Genomic DNA, 22,600 nt, shown 5'->3' on the forward strand with positions numbered 1-22,600 from the left:
AAAATCCTACATTCTTTTAAAACTGAAACAAATTCAATGGCACAAGAATGAAACACCAGTTTTGAACCAGCAAAATGGGGATAAAAAGTTATCCCAGCTACTGATCTACTTGGACTTAGAAGGACATCAAAAGACTCTCAGACAAAATGGGCGACTCAACCATCTCTAATGGACAGTAAAACCAACACAATTGATTTTGGTGTCTGTTTTTAGTCAGAGGACAAATGCAGGTTTCACTGTGGAGAGGCTCTGACATTTTTCCTTTTTCTAAGCAAGACTAACAAGGTAAAAATGGATGTTTGGGCGCAGCAYTGGATCCCTGCAGGCTTTGTTCTTAAAAATTATGCATTTTCACAGAGCAAACCACTGCAGGGTGTTTGTGCTGCAAACGGAGAGGTCTCAGAAAGGAGAGGGTGATAATGCACCTGCCTCCATCTTCCTCCAGTCAAACACAGAAGGACAGGACAAATTCTYCACTCCATTCCAGCCTCCTTAACCTGCAATTCATTCTTTGCTCCAGAAATAAGAATACTCAGTCTCCTCTTTTCCTTGKAGCAGTACGACCCAGCATTCATATACACACAGCCCTCAAAGCTCAGGCTGATCCCAGCTGGAGTTAACAATGAAGATAAATTAATTATTTTGAATTTAGGTTGTGGCAGCTGAGTTCTCATYTCTTCCATGATGCTCCTGTGTGCTGTGCAAACACCTCCCTTTCCATCGTGCTGCTACACAGCAGTGCTTTGAACTGGAAATAAATTCCATTCACTGAGTTTAGGAGACTTTTCCACTCTTAGCATTGAATTTAGTTGTCCACATTTCAGCTAGTTTCACTCCACATGCCTTGAGTGCTCTGGATCTACACCTGAAACATTTTTAAGGTGCAAAAAGTAATGAAAAGACACAAAATTAAATATTTGCAAAATGGTTTTAAAGCAAAATATCCATGGACACCACGGACCGCTTTACTTAGGTAGGAATAAAAGACATTTAKCTGTGAGAAGCTGAATGTTAAAAAAAAAAAAAAGTGGATTTGTGATAAATCACATCCTGCTCTTTTGGAAGCTGCTTAAGGTTAATAGGAGTTGAGCATGGATGAAAACTAAGCAGTGCTAAGAAAAGGAACACAATTACATTACTTTTTAGGTTCTAACCCAGAAATAYACAGCACAAAGGCAAACTATGGAGATTAATAGGATAACATTGTCAATGTAGCAGGCTCTAAATTGAATCCTTTAAATATATGTGTCCTAAAAGTCCTTAGGAATGCATTCAGGTAAAATATGAATATTACAGTCTTTTCTTTCTGAGCTGCTTTCATCAGAATAAAGTGACTTTTGTGCTTACCAAATGCCAGTGCACAGCAGATAGGTTCACTAAGCACAAAAGGAATTTCTTGAAATTATATTCAAGTAAATGAACTACTTCTCCTAGATCCTGTCTGTGAAGGGTGTAAATAATTCTGACAGCACTCAAACTCACCCGTGTGTCTTCTTTAGTTATCAAATATAGACTTTCTATCATTATTTAGTCAACCATTGTAGACTTTAAAAAAAAAAAAAAAAAAAAAAAAACAAAAAAAACACCACCAGTACCCCAACAATATCTGTTATGTACTGTCACTTTTCTGGAAAATTTCTGCTTTCTATTTAAAGTGAACAATAAATGTCCCTACTCTAAAGATACTTAAATTGCAGCACTTACTCCCAGCTGCAGTGAGTCTATCCATTTTTTTAGGCACTGCTCATTCTCAGCAAGAATTGCTGAATAGTGAGTCACTGGTAATATTTTGGAACCATATTTTATTTTTTGTAGAGCTTTTATATATGTATAAAATAGGAAAATAATCAGTTTGATGGAAATAGGAGGACTCTGTGCCCATACATGCAAAGAACATTTTAAAGCTGGAGTTAAAAATATCAAGTTCATACCAGAAATTTCCRTACCAACATGGTCTAGGTCTGTTTGCTACAGGTAAATCAGGGGAAGGATACAATTTCTCTATTGAACACTTATATAGTCAAYAAAAATATAAAGGATTGTATATTTTTAGTCATCATGAAATTACAAGGACAATTGTATGCTTTTCCTGTCTAATTTTCTTTTTTTCTTTTGCAAATCTATATAAGAACTTTATCATATTTGTTCAATATGGCCCCAGGATTAATATTTTTTTCCCCCATATTGAACTTTAACTGTTGAGTCACAGTKTGTTAGCACAAAAAAAAGAAGTTTTAGACAGGAACTCCACTTTTATTTTGACAAAATRGGATGTTCTAGGGTTTAGAATATAATATATAGAATCAGTATAACATATATCTTCTTTTTGACASTTTCTTGGGTTTGATATTTGAAAACATTACAACTATTCACCTGAATACAGTTTTAAATCTCRATTCTTGACAGTTAAAGCCCAATATTGGAGGAAATAGTCTTAACAGCAATCAGCAGTCCAGCTCAGCACYGACTGTTGCAATTACCTGGAAATCTTTCCACCCACCCCCAGTCCTGTTGGGAAGGAAATACTTTCCATGACACACTCCTYGATGAATGCCAATAAAGGTTGGATTACTTGGTAAACACTCCCTGAAGCTCCCCATGATGGAAGCGATTTCCTRAGTCACAAATGATGATTCTCATGGATTAACAGCACTTTATTGAAGAGAGGAGAGATAGAAGACTGAGATCATAKAATGTGTTTTTGGCATTGTAAGTTGTAGAAGAAATGCTGCCAGATGTGTTAAAAGATGAAAAGTTGAATGTGATTTTGGTTATTGTCTTCCGATATTTGGGAGTTTTCATTCATTTCCCTCTGTCTCTACAAAAGTCCCCACACTTCTGGATTTCCTTTGCTCCTGAGTACTCTGAAGGGTTCAGCTCTTCTAGGACATGGTGGAAAGCTTAAAATATGCTAGGAGCAATGAAAAACTATTCTCAGCTCTGAGACACTGTGATGAGAGAGAAAATGTCCCTGTGGCTCTCCTCAGTGAGCAGAACTCAGCAGGCACAGAATATTGGAACCCCAATGCATTTCCTCTGTATTGCACATGAAATTTTTGTACTTCTTCAGACTGACCAGACTTAATGGGAAGGACACATTGAGAGACTTAATACCCCTGTCCCCTTCAGTTGGTGAGGATTCTGATACAAGCCAGGCATGGCTTCCTGAAAATTCTATTGTTCTGGACTTTTAGTGATGAAATATCAATTTTTGTTTCAAACCGCATTATCATACAGAATTAAACCGAAAATGACATTTTAAAACATTACTTCAGACACACCTTGGGCACTCCAGCTCTTTGCAATTTTCACCTGCAGAAAGCTGCAGGAGCTGCTGGGCAGGATAAGGATCACGTCTCGAGATGCTCGTGTTCAGTCGCGGTGGAGGCGGCCCGGCCTTGAGTTCAGTAAAATCTTGTTAAGAGAGGGGATGGAGCTGAGTGAGCGGGAAGTTTCCCATGAATTTCATTAGTTYTTGTCCAATAACGGGGGAAGATGTGCCTTGAAAGGGCTGTGGTTGTGTCTGACATGGGCTCTTTGTCTGCTTGCACTGTGCTGATATCAGGAGGCATTTTGGGTTTTGTGTAGGGAAACAGATACAGGYRWGAGTGAATCACRTTAAATAATGCCTCTTTGGAATTASTSTCAGAGCACAAAAAYGAGGAGGGAAGGCTGTTGGATTTTTTTAGCTGGTAAACACGCAAAACTAATTTTCTCTCTGAATTGTGGTACCTATAAAACTACAAAGCCTTTTAGAAGTCTCTGAGAACTACTAATTTAACACTCCTGTAAGTAATACAGGAGTCTTTTACCAGTTGTTCTAATTTTTTTTTTTTTTTTTTTTTTTTTTTTTTTTTTTTTTTTTTTTTTTTTTTTTTTTTTTTTTTTCCTTAGTTGAGGTTTTGTTCACCCATTTCCAACACCAAATAAGGAAAGGCACATATATGTTGTGAGAGATGGAAACTTTACTGTGATATACACAACAATAGATGCTATTTTTTTGTTCCAAATGAAAGAAATTCCAGGTCACTTTATAATTATGGGCCAATGCTCAATCAAATAGGACCCTCAGTGTCTGCACAATACAAAGCTCTGTGATTTTTATCTTTTTGACACTGTAAACTCCAACAAACCTGATTAAAACTTTTACAGTGTTACATTTTGTACTTARAGCAATTAAAATTGGTTCTCATCCTTTCAGTGCATGACTGATTCAGAAGAAAGAAGTTACACAATTTATTTTAATTAGATGTAATTTATATGTCTGTGTACAAAATAAAAAGGAATAAGTTTATGATTGCAAACTGMCTAGTTCAGTTGAAAAATATATGAGAACTGTTTCTAAGTTTCTGTGTTAAAACTGAATTAAACACATAAGATAATCTTTAAAATGAATATGCAATACAGATTTAGTAACTTCTTTTTTTTTTAAAAAAGCTCAAATTCTTAGAATATACTGTCCCTCTAAGCTGAATYTTCATGTGATTATAGACCACAGCATTTTAATGGTAAATTTTTACCCCAAAATCATAAATAAAACATGCATGTTGATACTAACATCATCTGCTGAAAAGTCTTAATGCATTGCAAATGAGAGGAAAACCTCATATTTTGCTGTTTAAAGTATGGAGTTAAAGTATCAGTGCATGTTTTACTCCTTGCCTTTTTTTTAAACTGTCTTATGTTATAAATCTCATCCAAAACTGTGAATTTTCGTGTTGTTTAGGGCTTGAGAAGTGCTTCTGTGTATGAATTCCAGTTCTGCTGATGCAAATACGAGCTTGGTAAATTCATTCTCCATCCACAGACATTTCTGGGGTTCTGTGTGGGGTGTATAATTGTTCATAAGTTCCAGGCCTTGGACTTCAGAATTTCCAGAGCTTGTTGCTGCTATGATCCAKTAAAAATCTCCTCAAATCCCCTTAYTTTAACACRCTTTCTGAGCCTAATGAGCTGAGCTGGAACATGATGGAGTGGTTTGTGCGGGGATGGATGAAGTGTGTAAATATGTGTAAATATGGTCACACACACTTTCACAATGTCAAACAGACCTGGAGAGATACAGAGCCTCCATTGCTGCATCCAAGTGTTTTATTGCACAATCACATTGCTTTATAAAGAACATCTACAAGCATTTTGCACTGACATTTATACACCGGGGCTATGTAATGGTATTGTGTGCTTTAATTGTTTAGGTAATTAACACTTCTGTTCACCTCGTGCCATTTTTCTCGGTGAGACCCCAGCAGCCACTTCTGTGCCACACACAGTCATCAAACCATTGCAGCAGTTGACACAAGGCAGCCTTGAGATGTGTGACACTAATTAAATCAAAATCTCCAAATTAAAAATAGGTTCCTTATAACTAATGAGGAGTGACCATCTACACGAGACAATATTCATTTTTTACTTCATTGATCATAAATTACTGCTGTAGTGTGTTGYAGTAAATCACCAAAAAATCCATTAGCAAAGCTTTTTTGTCCCTGCAAGTACAAAGAATATTAATTATTTTTGCTTCCTGAGAACTATTTTTTTTTCCCCTCTTCATTGACAAATGTTTGCAAAGTTGCTCTCCAAAAATAACCAAGGAATATAAATTTGCAATGACTTTGCTTATGTTGGTACCTCCCTTTATATTCTGATGGTACATCCTACATGCAGGAGCTTTGTAAATATATGATTTGGGTTTTTAACTTCTAGGGACTCTGGCAGGGTCTTTCTCACAAATTCTCTCCTCTCTATGGGAAGTTTTTCTGCTCAAGCTGAAGCTGTGGTCATTGAACAAGCATATAAAAATATTAAAACTCATTGATGCTTAAATGCATTTTGTTGGGCAGTYAYGATGGAAGATTATAATGGYGAGAATTGYTTTATTGTTGTTTTTAATCAAAAARGCTRCTGCCACACTGAGCTTTGGAAGACAAGAGATTAGATTTTTAAGAAAAAAATCATGCTAGATGTGTTCTCTTCATTCTTCTTGCTTCCAAGCACCAACCTGTTTTCTCTAAAGATAAATATCCTAATTAGGTTTTCTGACTGCAAAGAGCTTGAGGGGTTTTTTGATAGCTTGGGTGAGATAATGCTTTATCTTCCATACTTTATAATATTGCAAGGCTACATTTTTYCATTTATGGCAATTTAAAATGAAAATGTTATGGTGAAAAGTGAAATTTTGGAATATTTAAGCAGAATAAGAGGTTTAAAAACTATACAAAACATATTTCTAGTATTTCTATTCATAATTCCATGTTACTGTAGGATGGGGAATGGGAAAGGTGTTGTTGGCTGAGGAGGTGGACTTGTCTCCCTTTGCTTGGTGAATTTTCTAGTTTGAGATAATTTAGGGATGCAAAATGTCCAACTTCCTTTAGGAATATAGATGGACTTTGGTGTTATGAGCTGATTTTCTCAGTCTGAATGCCTGCATGGCTTTGATAGCTTTAGTGGCCATATTAATGATAGGTGAATGCACTTTTAACTCAGGTCCTGATTCTGGTGGCTGCTCTCGGCCTGAGCACCCCAAGAGCTGTGTCCTGCCTCCACCCCATCCCATCCACCCTAAGTGTGTGACCAGAGAGATTTTTGGATAATGATTCAGTGCTGAGCTGTTTTAGAAATATTCCTCCTGCCTCTTTTTTCCTCTCCATCAGCTTTTGTGCAACCTCCAGCACAGCTTTCCCTGTCTCCAGTGGCCATCAGCTCCATTACAGGAGAAGGAAGAGTCCTGGGGCTCTGTTAATTATTTACATCTGTGCACTGGAGATGAGCAAGTGTCTGACACGCAGAAAGCACTGAGCAGGAAACAGAGCCAGAGGGGAAGTGTTTGCTGGAGAGCCTCCTCCAACAGAGCACTGTCCAAATAGTGTTCATGCTTTCAAACAAAGTATTTAAAAAATTTAAATTGCGCCATATTAAATTTAGACCGTCTGCTGTTTGCTTTTGTCTGGTGTGTGCAGAGCCACACAGAGGGAAAGGCGAGTGTGGAGCATCATGGAGCCAATATCCAATATCCAGTATTCAATATCCAATATCCAATATCCAATATCCAATATTCAATATCCAATATCCAATATCCCAATATCCACAGGCTGTGTGTTGCACCTGTGGGTTATTTTGTACCCAGTGCAGGTGTTGAGAGTGTCAGAGGAGAACAGGAATGGGAATTTTGTGACCCTTGTTAAGCTTTACAGATAACCTCTTGAACTATTTCATCTGCTGTAATGCATGGAATTGGGAAGCATCCTTTGGAACTGAATTTTAAGTGGATTTTTTTTTTTTTTTTTTTAATTTTTAAATTTGTGTTTTTGACTGACTTAATTATGTATCACATAATCATTTAGGTTTGAAAATCCTGCTAAGATTATTGAGTCGTGTCCCCAAGTGCCACATGTACATGTTTTTTAAACATCTCCAGGGATGGTGACCCCACCACTGCTCTGGGCACCCTGTTCCAGTGCCTGATCACCCTTTTGAGGTGGAAATTTTTCCTAATATTTAATCTAAACCTCCCCTGGTGCAAAGCTGAGCAACTTGGAACTTCTATCACTTTTGGAAGGGACARACCCCACCTCACTGCACTCTCYYKKKMARRARKTKKWRRARMYKRRAAGGTTCCCCCTGAGCCTCCTYTTCTCCAGRCTGAGCCCCCCCAATTCCCTCAGCTGCTCCTCATGGGATTTGTGCTCTGTTCCCTTCTCTGGACTTGCTCCAGCCCCTCAAAGTCGTGTCTTGCTGTGAGTGGCACAAAACTGCACACAGGATAGAAGATGTGGCCTGAGCAGGCCATGACCAATGAAATCTTGGCTGATTTGGGGATCTTTGGCTTGGAGAGCTGTTTTTTCTCTCTCTGTACAGAGCAGGAGCTGTTGGTGTCCCCCACGTGAAGGGTGAGGGCAGAGATGCTGTCAGCAGAGCGTGGGGACCGTGAGTCAGCGCAGATGATGTCTGTCACACTGCCATGACTCAAAGCATCTTTTCATTGCTAAAGTTCTTAATTTTCTCCTTTATTTCTATTTTTTTCAGTATTGGTTTCTACACTCAGCTCCTCTCTTGGCTTTGGTCATAAGCCATGATTTTTTTGTTCTGTGGCTCTATTCGTTACAAACAGCACAATATTTCTACTTTCCTTTTCTTTTTAGTCATCCACAACCTACTGTAAATGTTTATTATTCTCCTTCTTGCACAGGCAGCTGAATACTTGATTTAATTGAAGGCATCTTCAAATTTTTTATTAATTATCAGTCTACGTGGTTGAATCAAGCTTATGGGTAAAAGTAGCTATGAATAAAGGGTTACTTGTGCTAATAAATCCTTATTAAATATGAAATTCTGTCTYCGCAGATATATAAGATAGCAAAGAGTAAAGATTTTAAGTAATTTACATACATTTATCCCAGTGTTTCAAAGTCTTGRTATTAGAAATGTGCCTCTAGTCTGTGTAAAAACTGACATTGTGAAGGAGTTATGATACCATGAGATACCCTGTGTGTTTAGTTTATGCTTTACCCATTAATTTGGAACCTCTAGTGAGAGCTCAAATACTGAACTTAAAAACCCAATTAAAACCCTTCTAATTTTCCTATAAAAGCAAGCAGGTTCAGCCCTAAACCTTAAAATCTTTAAGGTACAATATGTCTTGTTTAGGCAGGGTTGGAGACATTACTTTAGGATGTTGTGACTATGAGTTTTTTTAAAAAAAGATAAGCTCATTTGAAATCCCTGGTTATCAACAATGAACTGGGCAGAAAATAAATTTAAGACCCTACCTGTGAGAAGACTATTCAAAATTAAAATTCTATCAGATATTTTATGTTACTTCAGCTGCATGTGGCAGGTTGTTTCTTGTTGCTAAGAGTGATAATTAAGAACAAATATGAAGTTTAAAAATCAATTCTGCAATCTTAAATATTGCATTCCATACTCTGAGTCCAAAGTAGAAATGGGGTACCAGCAGTACTTTGGAGAAAACTTAACAGAGAGGAAAAAACCCACAATTTTGTATGTGTTTTACCAGCCACATTGTACTGTGATCATTGAAGCCTGTATTTATCCAGAGAGATCCCAAAATTTGTGTCCATTATTCATCTTWAGAACAGAATTGAATTCCAAGGCAGTGGAATAAGGCTTTGTTCAGGATAACTGCTCATTGTGGAGAAGATTCATTCCAAACACAGTGTAAGTCGCTGATGTAGGACACAAATGGGAATTTTGAAGGCATCCCACAGTTTTGTGTAATTAATTCTTATGGCTGAGGACAGCCCAGGATTAGAGCTGCTCAGAAAATGCWGGTCTTGAAGTAAATTGGATGCAGTGATGTAAAAGGGATGTACCACATTTGGCTGCCTTGTGTCTTAGATAAAATTCTAACTTCTTGCCTGAGCTGTTCAAAGAAAAAGCACTTTGGAAAAAGTTAGTTGAGATGAGGGTGAAAAAATAAATACAGAAAAAACTCCAAACCCTACAAATTGATGCTCTTTTTGGTAACAGTTGACAAATAGGAGTGTTTAATTGAATTTCCAATAAACGTGTGCRTGTGTGTTTTACTGTAATTTAATAACTGAGGACTTTGAATTTGTGTAGTGCACCCAAGTATGTCTGCATTTGGAAATATCCTTTGTTCATGGTTTGTAACCCCCCTATATTTAGTATGTAAGGTTGTACCTTAGTTTATATTAAGGTAAATGTAGTTATCCTAGAAATATGAGAAAGAATCTTTCTAGAAGAAGCAAATGTGCATCATGAAATAATGTTCATTCATAATTTTTGCTAATACACACTTGTATTTTGCTCATGTTAATAAAAATAGTGGAAATAGGCAGTTTGTAGATTCTTGGTTGCATTCTGTAGTTTGAAATGCAGCAGAGCAGGAGGCTGAAGTGAGGCAGGAAGAGTTTTCATGGAGCACAAACTCACAAGATGCCGTGTGGGAAGCGAACGGTGAAATATCTCTGCTGCTTCTGACAGAGCCCTTCAGTGCTTTCTTTGGATGGTTTTTCAGTGTGAACTCAGTGCTCGTGACTGATTCCTCCCTCTTTCTCCTTCTGGGGACATCACAAGGATGTGATGATCATCTCTGACCTCTTCCCATCCCTCCTGCCCCTGGGGCACCTTCCCTGCAGGGGTTTGAGCTGCATTCCCCTGGACTGCACAGGTCCTGCCACCTTTGCCTTCCAGGGACTGTGACTTGGTGTGACCAGCTCAGAAATGGCTTCCCATGGATTCCACAGCCAAGGAAATCTGGATCCAGAATAATCTCTCTCCTTTTCAGCCTGTCTGCCCCGGGCACAGGCTGTTTTCTGGAGATTTAGGGAAAGCTGCAGCAATCTGACCCCATGGCAGTGGAATGTGCCCAACATGGGTACTCTCACTGATCCTGGCATCCACCCTCATCCCTGGGGAGTGTCCCATGCCCATCCCTGGGGAGTGTCCCATGCCCATCCCTGGGGAGTGTCCCATGCCCAGCCTGGGGGGCTCCCCCATGGCCCTGGCTCAGCTCCTGCAGCTCAGCCCTTTTCCCATCTGTCATGGTTTTACTTGGTCCAATTTTTGGTGCTGGGGGGATGGGATCAAGAAACCACGAAGATGGCTGCYGTGAGGAAGTTCTAGAAATTTTCTCCTTCTTCTCCAGCAAAAGGAGCTCTACCCCCTGTGTGTACTCGATGGGCCATTCCCCAGTGTGGGTGCAGTGCTTTTGGTTTTCAGCACAGTCTAAACCACCACACCATCCCTCATCCATCTGTTAGGACACAATCACTCACGGATATTCCACCGCCTGAGCCGCCTCTCTTGAGCTGCTCACATCCTCTTTGCCCTCCAAGCAGTGTCCCAGGATGAATGTCGGAAACATYGAGATGTTGTATTACCATAATTGCAGCCACTAGTTTGGACTATTTTTCCACCAACTGGCAAGGCTGGGAATTATGATGTCTTTTGAAGGGAAGAAAAGACACCATCCGTCTTTTATATTCTTAGCATTCTTGCRCTGATGTAAAATACACTGAGATTATTTTGAAGAAGAACACTTTTAAATTCCTTTTCCCGAAGTTCACTTGATAACACTGCCAGAAGTGGCTGTCTGCTAAAGGGAGAGTGARGAGGAGTAAACAAGATAAAAAGCTCCTCTTCTTTATTTGCATTAGACATTTCAGAAAGTGCAGCAGCTGGGAAGGATTCAGTGGGAAAAGCAAGTGCTGCTTCAAAGGCAGCACAACATGCARCTTGATTTGGCTTTTTTGGTTTTTTTTTTGTTTTTTTTTTTTTTTTTTTTTTGTTTTTTAATTCAATAGAGGTGGTAGAAATTGTGGGCAGGGAGGCCTTGGAACCTGCTGTCTTACTCCACTGGTGTTTATGGTTGAGACTTATTACCATTTAGAGTTATTTTGCAGACAAAAAAGTCACAAAACTTCTATAAAATAGGATTTTTTGGGACTGAAGTTCATCTTCATTTTTAAGTCAAGTTGCCTTCCAAAGCGTCATGTTTGTAAGCAAAAGTACATTTGAATTTATCTTAATCACAGGAGTGAGGGTGTCATTTCTAATCTCTTACTTTGACAAGTGGTGAAAAAATTTCTCTTGAAAACAAAACAATTTAAGTACCACCTCCTGGAGCATATGCCAGTGTCCCATCCTATGTTTTCAGTCAAAGAAACCTGCTTAGGAAGCTGCCTGACTGGTGTTTTGAGTTAGAAAACACATTTGGAATTGCAGGATGTCTGTGTCCTGAAGGAATCTCATATTTTAAAAGCAAGTAACATCAAATCCAAATTAATCCCCACAAATTTTACAGACAGGAACATATCAGAGTAGTCTGTTAAGGTTTAAAATGTTRATTAGGAGATTSYTTCTTTTCACTCAKTAAATTTAGGATATACAYATATATRTATYTAWATAGTTTTGGTCACAGATTTCAAGTTTTCTCTTTGATAAAGTATGAAGGCCCTCTTGAAATTTAGGATTTATAATAATGCAAGTACCATGGTTCACATGCTTCAGAGATATAATTTTATGTTTTGGTGTTTTTTTTTATTTTTTTAATGAATATTCTCTGTTTCGGAAGAAAATACCTTTTTCACTCCTCACACTCTGCCAGAGATGCTCTAAACAAAAAAATAAGCAAATTATTACTGGCAATTCAAAAAAAATAGTTTCTTTTGTTAAACATGAGGTGCTTTCAAGGCCTGATGCAGCTGAAATAGGAATCAAATTATTATAATATTCACATGACCTACCTGACAGAGCATTGGGCTGCTTTATTCATCTTCTTCCTTACAAGGTCTGCAGAGTCCCATCAGTCCTGGAGGAGTCCTGACACTGCCAGGGGCTGTAGGAAGCTCCATGTGCATGAGATGTTTCGTGGCATGAAGGGTCCCACCTCCAGGGCACAAAGAGAGGGGTAAARTGCCCAAATTCTCTAAAGCTTTGTTTCTTAGTACCATAGTTTTCAAATCCTAACATCTAGGATAAATTTTGATCAAATTCAAATTAATTTCTTCTTCTATTTTACTGGAAAATACAGSGAATATATTTCCTCTATGAAACATTTTAATCCCTGTGCATGTATTTGCATGTGWTTAACCCAGAGCATGGTGGGCATAGTCTGTGTTTCATCCTGGAAGCACAAAAATTGTTTGAGACAGGGAACATTCATTGCCATAAACACTCCCTCTTTATCCCTAGATATCCCTGAGCTAAGAGGCATCTGTATTTGTTACAGACCTTGTGAATTCCCCTCAAATGGTTTGTCCTGCTGACTCCTAGAGACAAGATCTGACAAAGCTGAGATTTCCCAACTTATTAGGGAGCTTTCAGCTGCTGCCAGTGATTTCTGTYCTTCCCCTTGGAGTTTGTGCCTCGAAGAAGGTGAAAGCATCTCACACTTRGGCTCAGGATAGATTTTCCTAAAGGAATCTTACAAGCTGCCAGAGTTTAGCACAGACCCAAAGCTCCAACAGAAGTAACAGAGGAGGTTCAAGCTGTTTTCCTAAAAAATCTGCACCCCTTTTGTGTCTGTGTAGCTAATTATATACAATKTATAAATTAGTAAATSWGSTRSRCTCTTCAGWCCTCTAAATGTTTGCWGTGTTCAAAATCTCCAAGTCATTAYAATGTGGAAATKGTGGGGGTTTTATTTAGTCAGTCAGAASTCTTTCTAAGAGATAAACAAAAGACATTCTCAAGGGTCCCTAAACTCCCTCAAAMCTCCCTGARCCRAACACTTCAGGGAAAAGGGGACTGWGATAAGTGATTGCTGCTGGGGTGGTATCCCAAAGGGAGCAATCACARCATCCTTATCCTCTCCCTTCCATCCTGGACTGTTGTTTCTGAGGCAGTCTCCTGGGCTGGAGCAACAGTTTCTGTGATTTAATGCAGCCACAAATATGTGACATTTATATGTGTTTTCATAAATATCTACAATTATCTGCATAGCACAAAAGTGAAAGTAAATGCTGGTGCGTATTACTCTTGCTATGACTCTTGACAGAATATTCACAGGACAATTGAAAATCTTATGATGCTTTTTAGTGCCTKCAAAGCTTATTTTAGCAGCTGTAAAACACCTGTATTTTACGAAATAATTCTCTGAGCCATTGGTTTCCTTGTAATTGCACTAATCATTTCTTGWTGACTTTAATTCTCATAAATACAGTGATGACAATGCCCCAAAATCTGCAAAATGGACTGATAGATAGTGTTTCCCTCAGCTTTAAAAAAGGGAACAAAGTGCAGAATTTTCTTTGCCTTGCTGTGGATGTAAAAATGTGTCTAACAATTTTTTCCATCTGTTCTTTAGGTCCTGAGGAAGCAGATTTCAAATGCTCCCCGAATTTCATCAGCTGCATTGGGACCAACAAATGCATCCACTTGTCCCAGCTCTGCAATGGGGTCTACGACTGCTCCGATGGGTACGACGAAGGAGTTCACTGCAGGGGTGAGTGGAAATTGCTTTAACCTCAAATCTTCTACTGTATTTTCTTTTTTGAGTTCAAAGAGAACCAGAACTTACTCCTTGGGAATACATGCAGGTGTATATGAATGTGTATATGTGTCTGTAACAACCAAAAGCAAACTGAATGAGGCTTATTTTAATTTATTTTTCAATGTTTTTTTGGTTTTTGTTTTTTGGTTTTTGGGTTTTTTTTTTGTTTTTTTTTAAATATTTAGTGTGTAGGAAATTCAGGTAAAAAGCCTATAGAGATTTTCAGATTTTTCATTTCTTAGTTACTAAGCTTTTAGGATGGAAACTCCTATAAGAAAAGAAGGATGAGGAAACTTTTCTTTAGTAAGCAAAAGTTGGGCAGCACACTGTTTCCTAGGATAATTTCTCTTTTTACTTACAGTTTTTGTTTAAAAAAAAGCCAARGAAARCCACTGAACAATACATCAACTTTGSAATGAGCATTATTTTGCATAGAAGATTTTGGGTTGGGGAGGATTTTATGCAAATAAACCACAGTTTAATAGTGTAACCACCACATTCTGACAATGAGAAATCTTAAATAGAAATTGGTGAAGGTCAACTCTTTTAATATCTCAGCTCTGCTGCTCAGATGATTTATTGAGGTCTGCCTTGGGGATCATTATCGGGCCAGGCTTGGATACCTTGAGTCAGTTATTTTTAATCAGTAGATTTCTAGATGGATGATTGTTGATGATGCTCAACAGATCTCATGTTCAAAACCTGGATCTCAGAGACAGGTCCTGGGATTTCTGCTGCAATCCAATATGACAATGCACAGTGAAAGRTACAATTAATGGTAGAGTTCAGAAAGTCCAATTAGAATTTAAAATTTCATGTGGACATATTTTCAGAGCTGTCAGGGTAAAATCTAAGCCCACACCAAAAATAAGTCCCATGGAAAAAAAGAAGTAAAATCAAAAAAGAAAAAAAAAAAAGCCATCTGGAATTAATCAGTGAAATACTGCTGACTTCACAAAACTACAAATAGTTATTTTTATATAACCAGATGAGAATATGGGCTGTCATAAAATATATGGAAATTCTTATTCACAGTGATAGGAATCATTTCTTTTCTTGAAGGCTCAAYTGTTTTATAGTCCTTGTTCAATGAGCTTTACACAAAATCAAAATTTGTGTCAGCATATTGTTTTTAGCACTGGTCCCAGCATCCAAAAAAACCCTGGGAAGTTAAACTGGCCAAAGCAGTGTTTGGCCTACCCCGGAACTTTCTGAAGTTGCAGGTGAGTGTTTTTGGGATAACATTATTGATCCATTAAGTTCTGTTTCAATTATATTCCTTGATATTTAATGTTTTTCTGTAAATTACTCTGGATTAAATGACAGAGGATAAAAAATTTCCAGGGCTGGAAATTTTATATATGACATTATAACTGTCTTGTATTTTTATTSTGTTTTAAGTCTTTAAACAACAAGAATAATGGAATCAGAAATAAAAAATACAGACTAAAGTCCTGTGTTAGTGGAAATGAAATACATTTGCTTTTCATATGTAGCATTTTGTACATGYGTCCTGTACTTTGAAATGTGGTAGCACATCAAATACCCAGTCTTTATTCATGTCCTTTTAATTTATTCTCATATACACCTGTATGAGGTTCATGTTGATTCCCACTCCTTTCTTTATTATCACAGGTGAATAAAAAAACTGCCCAGTGGGGGAAAAAAAAAAAAAGTCTTTAATAAATGACCATAGAATTTTGTAAAACATTCTAAACAAACATTTGTTCTATACCACACTGAACAYCTACATAATGAAGTCTCACAGTACTCCTCATCTAGTAAATGGTTAACAACACATTAATTTTGATTTTTGTGGCAATTGCATGTTTTTACTTGCTTATTAGAGGCAGCAGTTGAAATTATCAGTGGACACATTTCTGTCAACAGAACCAGAGAGTGCAGAAAACAATAATTTTACATTCTGATYGTGTAGTTTGTTACAAACAACTGCCACTACAGTGTCATTTTGTTGCATTTCTATGTATTATATATGTGGTATGAAGGCTTTATAGTTGCAATTATTGTGTATATCTGTATCACTTATATCTATATATAYATTTGAGTCATTSTGCTGTACTTTCTGAGTATTGAACRCAYAAGTTATGACTTGTTSAAATCATTTATGTGGCCAAAAATTGCAAAGTTACTTCAGAAACCTGGCCAAATCATTGGCTTTTTCTTTCTGTTAATCAAAAGAGTGGCATTATCAATTCTGGTCTAATTATCAGTGTTCATGCAAAAATTTGATATCGAGGAAGGGAACAGCAATTTTAAGTATTCAGTTGCAAACAACCCAGTTGGTCACAGAGCTGGGTAAAATGGTAAAATAATCTATTGCTGGGGACRCTGGCAGTGCTGTGTAAATAAGTCACAGTCCAAGCACCAGGAAAATCAGTTCTGGTGTGAAATATGGGGGTGTCACCAGGSCAAAGCCCGTTTCAGTGCACAGGTRACTCCAAARGCCTGAAATTTTAGGARCTAATGGAGTAGAAGCATCCAGTAACTGGAACTATTCTAATTTCTTTCTCTAAATTTAACATTCTCATGTTAATTCATTATTAACGATGTTTTAGAGATGTATTCAGGCCTACACCTTTCTCTGGCAAGGGAAAATATGGTCATATCTCCAGTGTGAAATGGTAATATACGGGAAATTTCAAGGAAATAGTAGTAAATACAATGACATTACTGTATTATCATTTTTTATTTCAGGCACATATGCATTTTTGCTGGTGAATGTAATGCATAAATTCAGGGGAGGTTRTGGCAATATGAAGTAAAAAATGTTTTATTATGTACGGTTGTTTCATATTATGTGTTCCAATGTCCTTCAGAGGAGAAAGGGGTGGGTTTGAACCTCAGAGTAYATAATGGTGATAAGACATCTGCATTTGGTCATTTTGAGTTCCTTTTTATTTTTTATCTAATTGAAGAATGCTTTAGAGTGGCTGAATAGGGGAGGAATCAAAATATATATTAACCCCTCCTTTAAACCTGACACTGGGGCTGTTCAGAATTCCAGTAATTCCACCACAATCCAGCCCTGCTGARTGGGGGAGTTCACTCCCATCAGCTCCTTGCAGATTTGATGAGGTTCAGATAAAATTTACCAGTGCCAAAACYGGAGCCAAGCTTGAGTAGTTCCAGCCAAAGATTGCTTCAGATCTGCTCTTGGCAATTAAGCTTCTTTCTTTGACAAATTCTTCAGGCTTCTTYTGAGAGCCAGGCCCTCACTTCAGCTGCGTTTGCAGCCACTTTTACAGCTCAGCTGTGCGATGAGCTGAGAACTCCTCTGCCCCAGGGGAGCTGCCAAATTATTGCAAACTGAACTATTTAATCTTTCCTTCACTGGGTTCATTCCAGTGTGGGGCTGGGGCGGGCTCTGGTCAGTGAAATCTGGGGTTGTGTGGCTGCAGCTTGTGCCAGTCTCTGATTTTGAGGTCTTTTGAAAGTAAAATACTATTTTTTCTTTCCCTGAAAGTTTTAAGGATGGCTTAGGCAAATATCCATCATGGGTTAGTTTGAGTAACCTGGCCTAGAGCAGGTGAAGGATTAGATATAATCATTAAGATAATTTCTAGAGAATTAAAATCACATTCCCATGAATCTTAATRCAAGGGTTCTTTTTATAGGGCTGCAGAGGTGAGCAGTAGAGTTTTATAAATCAGTTTTATAAATCAGCTTTATATCTATGTATATGGCAAAAATTGAAAGGGTGTGCCAGAATTGGAGTTTRGTCTGCCTCCGAGTCAGAACCATAGGAAACTACAACTTGTTCAGAATATGGAGATATCTTTTTTTAATTAACTAATTTAAGGGATAAGTTATTATTTAGTACCTCCTGGAAGAGCTGTACTAAGATTTTAGATATTCCATTGAGAAAATGCTAAAATACTGAAAAAAAAAAAATAAAATACCATTGTAAACAGAATCATTCCAAATCTTCAGATTATTTAGATCTTTCTTAACTGGGATCTGAACCATRATCTCTAAAGTCTCTAATCAATAAAATATTTAAAGGCAAACCCTGGTTCATTTGGTATATAAAAACTGCAGAACATACACAGAGAAGTTTTGGCTAAAAATTGTTCTGTTTTAGCAGCCTATAATCAGAGTATTATTTTTCTGTTTAAGTTGTTTGAATGAATTGTTATTGTAAAATGAAGATAAATGCTGCTATTACTGAATCAGGTGTTCTAGTCCTTCTACAGATGGAACACTGGGAAATTTCAAGTACTGTTTACCAGAGAGGAAAGTACAAATTTCAGAGTTTTAAGRAAAATTCAGGCCTTTCAAGAATGAGGCAAAATTATAAAACTCAAAGATCTGGACCTACATTTAGATCCTAGTTTTACTTTTTTCTTTTCCTTTCTCATGAAGTTGTTTAACAAGGTAACAAAAAACCCCTAAGGTAGTCAAGAGTTATAAATGTACCTCCATTTTCTCATGAGGCTGTTTCTGGGAGTTATGCACACCTGCAAGAAAATTCCCCGTGAACACATTTGATTTATTCTGACAAGCTTTAAATCACTCATCCTTTAAGACTCAGAYGTACAAAGTGTCACATGAGGTTACTGAATCCTTGAACCCCCAGGAAATCTCCTGGTGYTCCTGAGGTACCAGTGGGGCTGCTGAAACCATCAGGTAATATTTGGGATGATTCCCTCTGCAACCACTGTACATTGTGCCTCAAGGTTTTCACTTGGATTATGAGGCAGAAAAGAGAAAAAAAAGTGTAGGCATTAAAATAAAATTATCAGGTGTTTTTGCTTTGGAACAGAGCTGCTACTATTTGTCTGGGTGAAAGCTTAATTTGCATTTTTTAGTATTGTCTTCTCATGTCACCCTCCAAACATCCAATTTCTTATCTATTCCTGTCTTTCCTATCCTTTTGCCTTAATAGTTCATGATGTGGCTCTTTGAAATTAGCCAAGGTCATTAAGTCTATTCTACTGTCAAGGCAAGGAAGTCATGGGCTTGGTGATTTTATAACTTTCCATCACAAAATCCTTCTGCAGCAAAGCAAATTAGAGGAGGCTGGTTGGGGAACAAGCAGTAGAAGACATTTGAGTGATGTGATTTCATCCTACCTTGATGGGCTGATGCTGAAGAGATTTTTTTAGGCTGGAATTCACAAATGAATGCTGTTGTGAAGGCATCAGCATTGTCTCGGTGGCAATTAATGTGTAGATTGAAATGTTTGATCATATATGATGATAATATATGATAGCAGATCATTTGGTGCTGCRTGGTTTTAGGGAGTGTATTTCCAGTTTTCCATTGGAGGAGAAATGTATGTCCTGTCTGCTCCAAATCCCAATTTCAGTTGCATTGTCCATTTTTCTGAGAGAAAATGCTGGACACTGGCAAAATCAAGAGTTGGTCAGGTATGACCTCCTGGATACAAATTCTGGTTTGTTTTTTCAATACACATGTTTAAACACACATTTTCTTCAGGTCACAGAAACCACCTCGCAGTAGGAAATGCAGTGTTTGATGGACAATCTGTGGAGTTCTTTGTTATGAGAGAGAAGAGTAAAGGTTGCAACTCAAATATTCCAGGTTTTCTATGATCCTGTTGCCCAATAAAAAGCACTCAGTGCAGCAGAGACGTGAATCTGCCATATTTGAGAGAAGATGATGGTAGTTAGGAGGGCTGGTTAGTGGTGGATAACTGGTTCTGCACAGGGCTGCAGAAATCTCATGAATGCAGCTACAGTCAGTGCCACAGGGGATGGGATGGAATAATCTGAGAAATGTTTGTTCTACTTCCAAGGATTTGGGTTAAATGCTATTTTTTGTTGCCTGCTGTTGAGAAAACAAACATTTAAACTCATACAATGAGCATCCCCTTTTCATATTCAACAATTTTTATTGCCTTTCTGTTGATTATGGTGTAGAGGCACCTGTTAGTTTATCCCTGTTAACTAATAAGCTAATGAAACTCTTTAAGGAGTTAATGTTATGTAGGAAATGCCACAAGCTTTTTGTATGAGTAAATCTCAAGGGACTTTTGTGGAGATAAATACACTGGGTGTAATGTCTGTATCAGGCATCCCAGACGTATTCACACAGAAAAAGAAAAAAAAACAAAAAAAAACAAAACAACCCGACGCTCCTAAAGTCAGCCCGCAAGCAGGAATTGTAGCTGCTGCCTGGCTCCCATTCGTTCACATCACAGAGTAAATCTCAGCTGCATTTTCAATGTCTGGGCATCAGAGACAGCTTTTCACCAGGGAGAGACTGGGGCCTGACACCGAGTGCTTGTGACGCACTGGTAACCTTGAGGCGTAGGGAGAACGATAGCACAGGGCCTGTCTTCAGATATCACCACCAATATTTGGGGAGCTGGGATGGCTTAGGCATCCTGAAATCTTATTTAGAAGGAATAATGCTTTTTTCAGTTTCCTTTTTGGCGTTTTTTTTCTTCCTTTTTTTTTTTTTTTTTTTATTTTTTTTTTCATGTTTCTTAGAGACTGTTACATTTACACCCATAGTGTGAGAACTTAATTACTGTYTCTTACATTGACTAATAGTAAAATTACATCTGCTGAAGAAAAACACATCTGAGGCATCTGCCCATCAATAAAACATGTCATTAAATTTCTATGTACTCTTTTTTCCAGTGACATTATTTGCCTATTCATTGCTTCATTCAACGGTTTTAAAATAATTGGGCAACCTGGTGTTTGAAGTGAGGGGTGAAAAAAAAAAAAAAAAAAAGTGACAGGCATGTGTGCTGAAAAACGTGATTTTGGTCCTCCTAGAGCAATTTATAATGTCAGCCTGAATTTACAGAATGGTATCAAATTGAAGACAGAGAAGAAGAAAGAAAAGAGCAAATTCTGGGGCTGGCATCACACCATTTGTCTGAAGTGCAGTTGTCAGTTTTCTGCCCCGGGAGCCCTCAGCCAAGCTACATCATCAGACTTGGTTTCAACTTCTTCCTCTCCTTGCCTGAGGGGATTTGACTTCCCAGCTCCTTATCTTCCCAAGGTGAATAAACAAATAAGGAAACGACATCTGTTGTGCGTGGGGGGTGATTTTATTCCTCGGGGCTCTTTCCCCCGAGCCATAAACAGTTAAACATTTATTGCAGCAAAGAGTTGAAGCTCCAGGAGCGTTCATTTGCATTCTCGTGGCAAAGAGTCAATTCTGGCCTCTTACTTGTTCCCACCTCAGCAATTAGTTGTGTGTTGTTAACGAAGTGGTAAATCCTGGGAGCTGGGGTGGGAGAATTCCCACCTGGAATGCATATGCCTCTGCACAACATCCACCTGCCTGACCACCTGCACACAGAGCACAGCATATTCTGCCTTTTCACACAGTGCAATTCGCAGCTGAAATGAGGAGAACTCACATTTTTTATTCCTAGACGAGGGCTTTGCTTCCTTACCGTTCCCCACTCCTTCCATTTTTCAATTTTAAGCTCATGGAACTGCATAATCAAGAAGTCGAAGCCATTCTCAAACTGTGTAATATAGTTTAAAAATTAAAATTTGCCATCATTCCTGAGACTATGATAAACAAGTCAAGATGTCACCAGCAATTTTAAGTGAGATTGATACTACTCAGTGGTGTGAAGAAGTTTGCTTTGACACATTGAGAAATTGCTCTCGCTCTTCCACTCGGAAGCAAGAACATGCACAGAGCGTACAAAAACTGATTTTCAGAATTCATTACACCCTCTCAGGCTCCAGTCATCTTTTCTCCACAAGAATCTAAGAAAATGTAACTCAATCTTTAACTCACTGGAGTTATGCCTGTAATTTGAGTTATATGTCAAATGTACAGATTAAAATACTGGGAGATAATATGGAAAAAGGCAAAAATTGTGRGGAAAAGGGGCAAAAAGAATGCCTGGAAGTAATCAAGTGAAAACAGAAACTGGGGAAACACAGAGCCCAGTCAATGCAAGGTTCAATATATTCCTTTATGCRAGGGATTGTCAAGCAGACCTACTTTAAATCACTATTTTCTGGAACTATGTGCATCAAAGAATAGGAACGTGCTCCCCGTGCATTGACTCAGAAAAGAAAATAAGGGTTTTCCTGGAGACTCTGTAACCTAAAAATATTCTGTCTGTTGTGAAAATGGGTGCGTTGAAAACACTGTTGATCTGCAACAGGATATAAGCAGTGTGCAAGAAAGAAAGGAAAAAAAAAAAAAAAAAGAAATTAGGGTGGGATCTGAATCCTTCTGGAGTGAATGGCAACATTTCCTTGGGTTTGGGCTTCTGGACTGGGCCTGTCTGAACAAACAAAAAAAAAAAACCCTTTTTAAATTTTATTTTTTTTTAAATCCCTTGTATTCCATTGCTCTCAACATTTCCCTGTGCAAACCCAAATATTATTTTTTTAAAGAAACTCTGGAAACTGCTCCATCTGGAGAAGAATGAGCCATATTTAAAGCTCAGGATGTGACCRTGACTCACTCTCAGCAAATCAATAATATTTACTGACACTCAGCWGTTGAAAAAGGCTGCTGTAGTTGCATTGGCTGCTCTCTGAGTGTCTCTTTCTAGGGGTGGGATATCCTGGTAGAACAAATCCTGCAAAATCAAAATTTTTGAGACYGCATGTAGCATCTTTCTAAAATAATTTTTGTCTATCGAGTCCT

General features: G+C 38.0%; 1 protein-coding gene across 1 annotated transcript in view; it reads left to right on the forward strand.

Annotated features, from left to right (window-relative positions):
• Positions 1-22,600, forward strand: part of LOC130577103 (low-density lipoprotein receptor-related protein 1B-like) — a gene marked incomplete at its 3' end in the record, with an annotated part of 422,888 nt that overhangs the window by 240,404 nt on the left and 159,884 nt on the right. The window contains exon 3 of the mRNA XM_057372230.1: positions 13,793-13,930. Within this exon, the coding sequence (XP_057228213.1) occupies positions 13,793-13,930 (138 nt within the window). The remainder of the gene's footprint in view (positions 1-13,792; positions 13,931-22,600) is intronic.

This window comes from Malurus melanocephalus, unplaced genomic scaffold (genome assembly GCF_030028575.1).
Source record: "Malurus melanocephalus ecotype Western Australia unplaced genomic scaffold, MMel_1.1 scaffold_167, whole genome shotgun sequence".
NCBI classification, from domain to species: Eukaryota; Metazoa; Chordata; class Aves; order Passeriformes; family Maluridae; genus Malurus; species Malurus melanocephalus.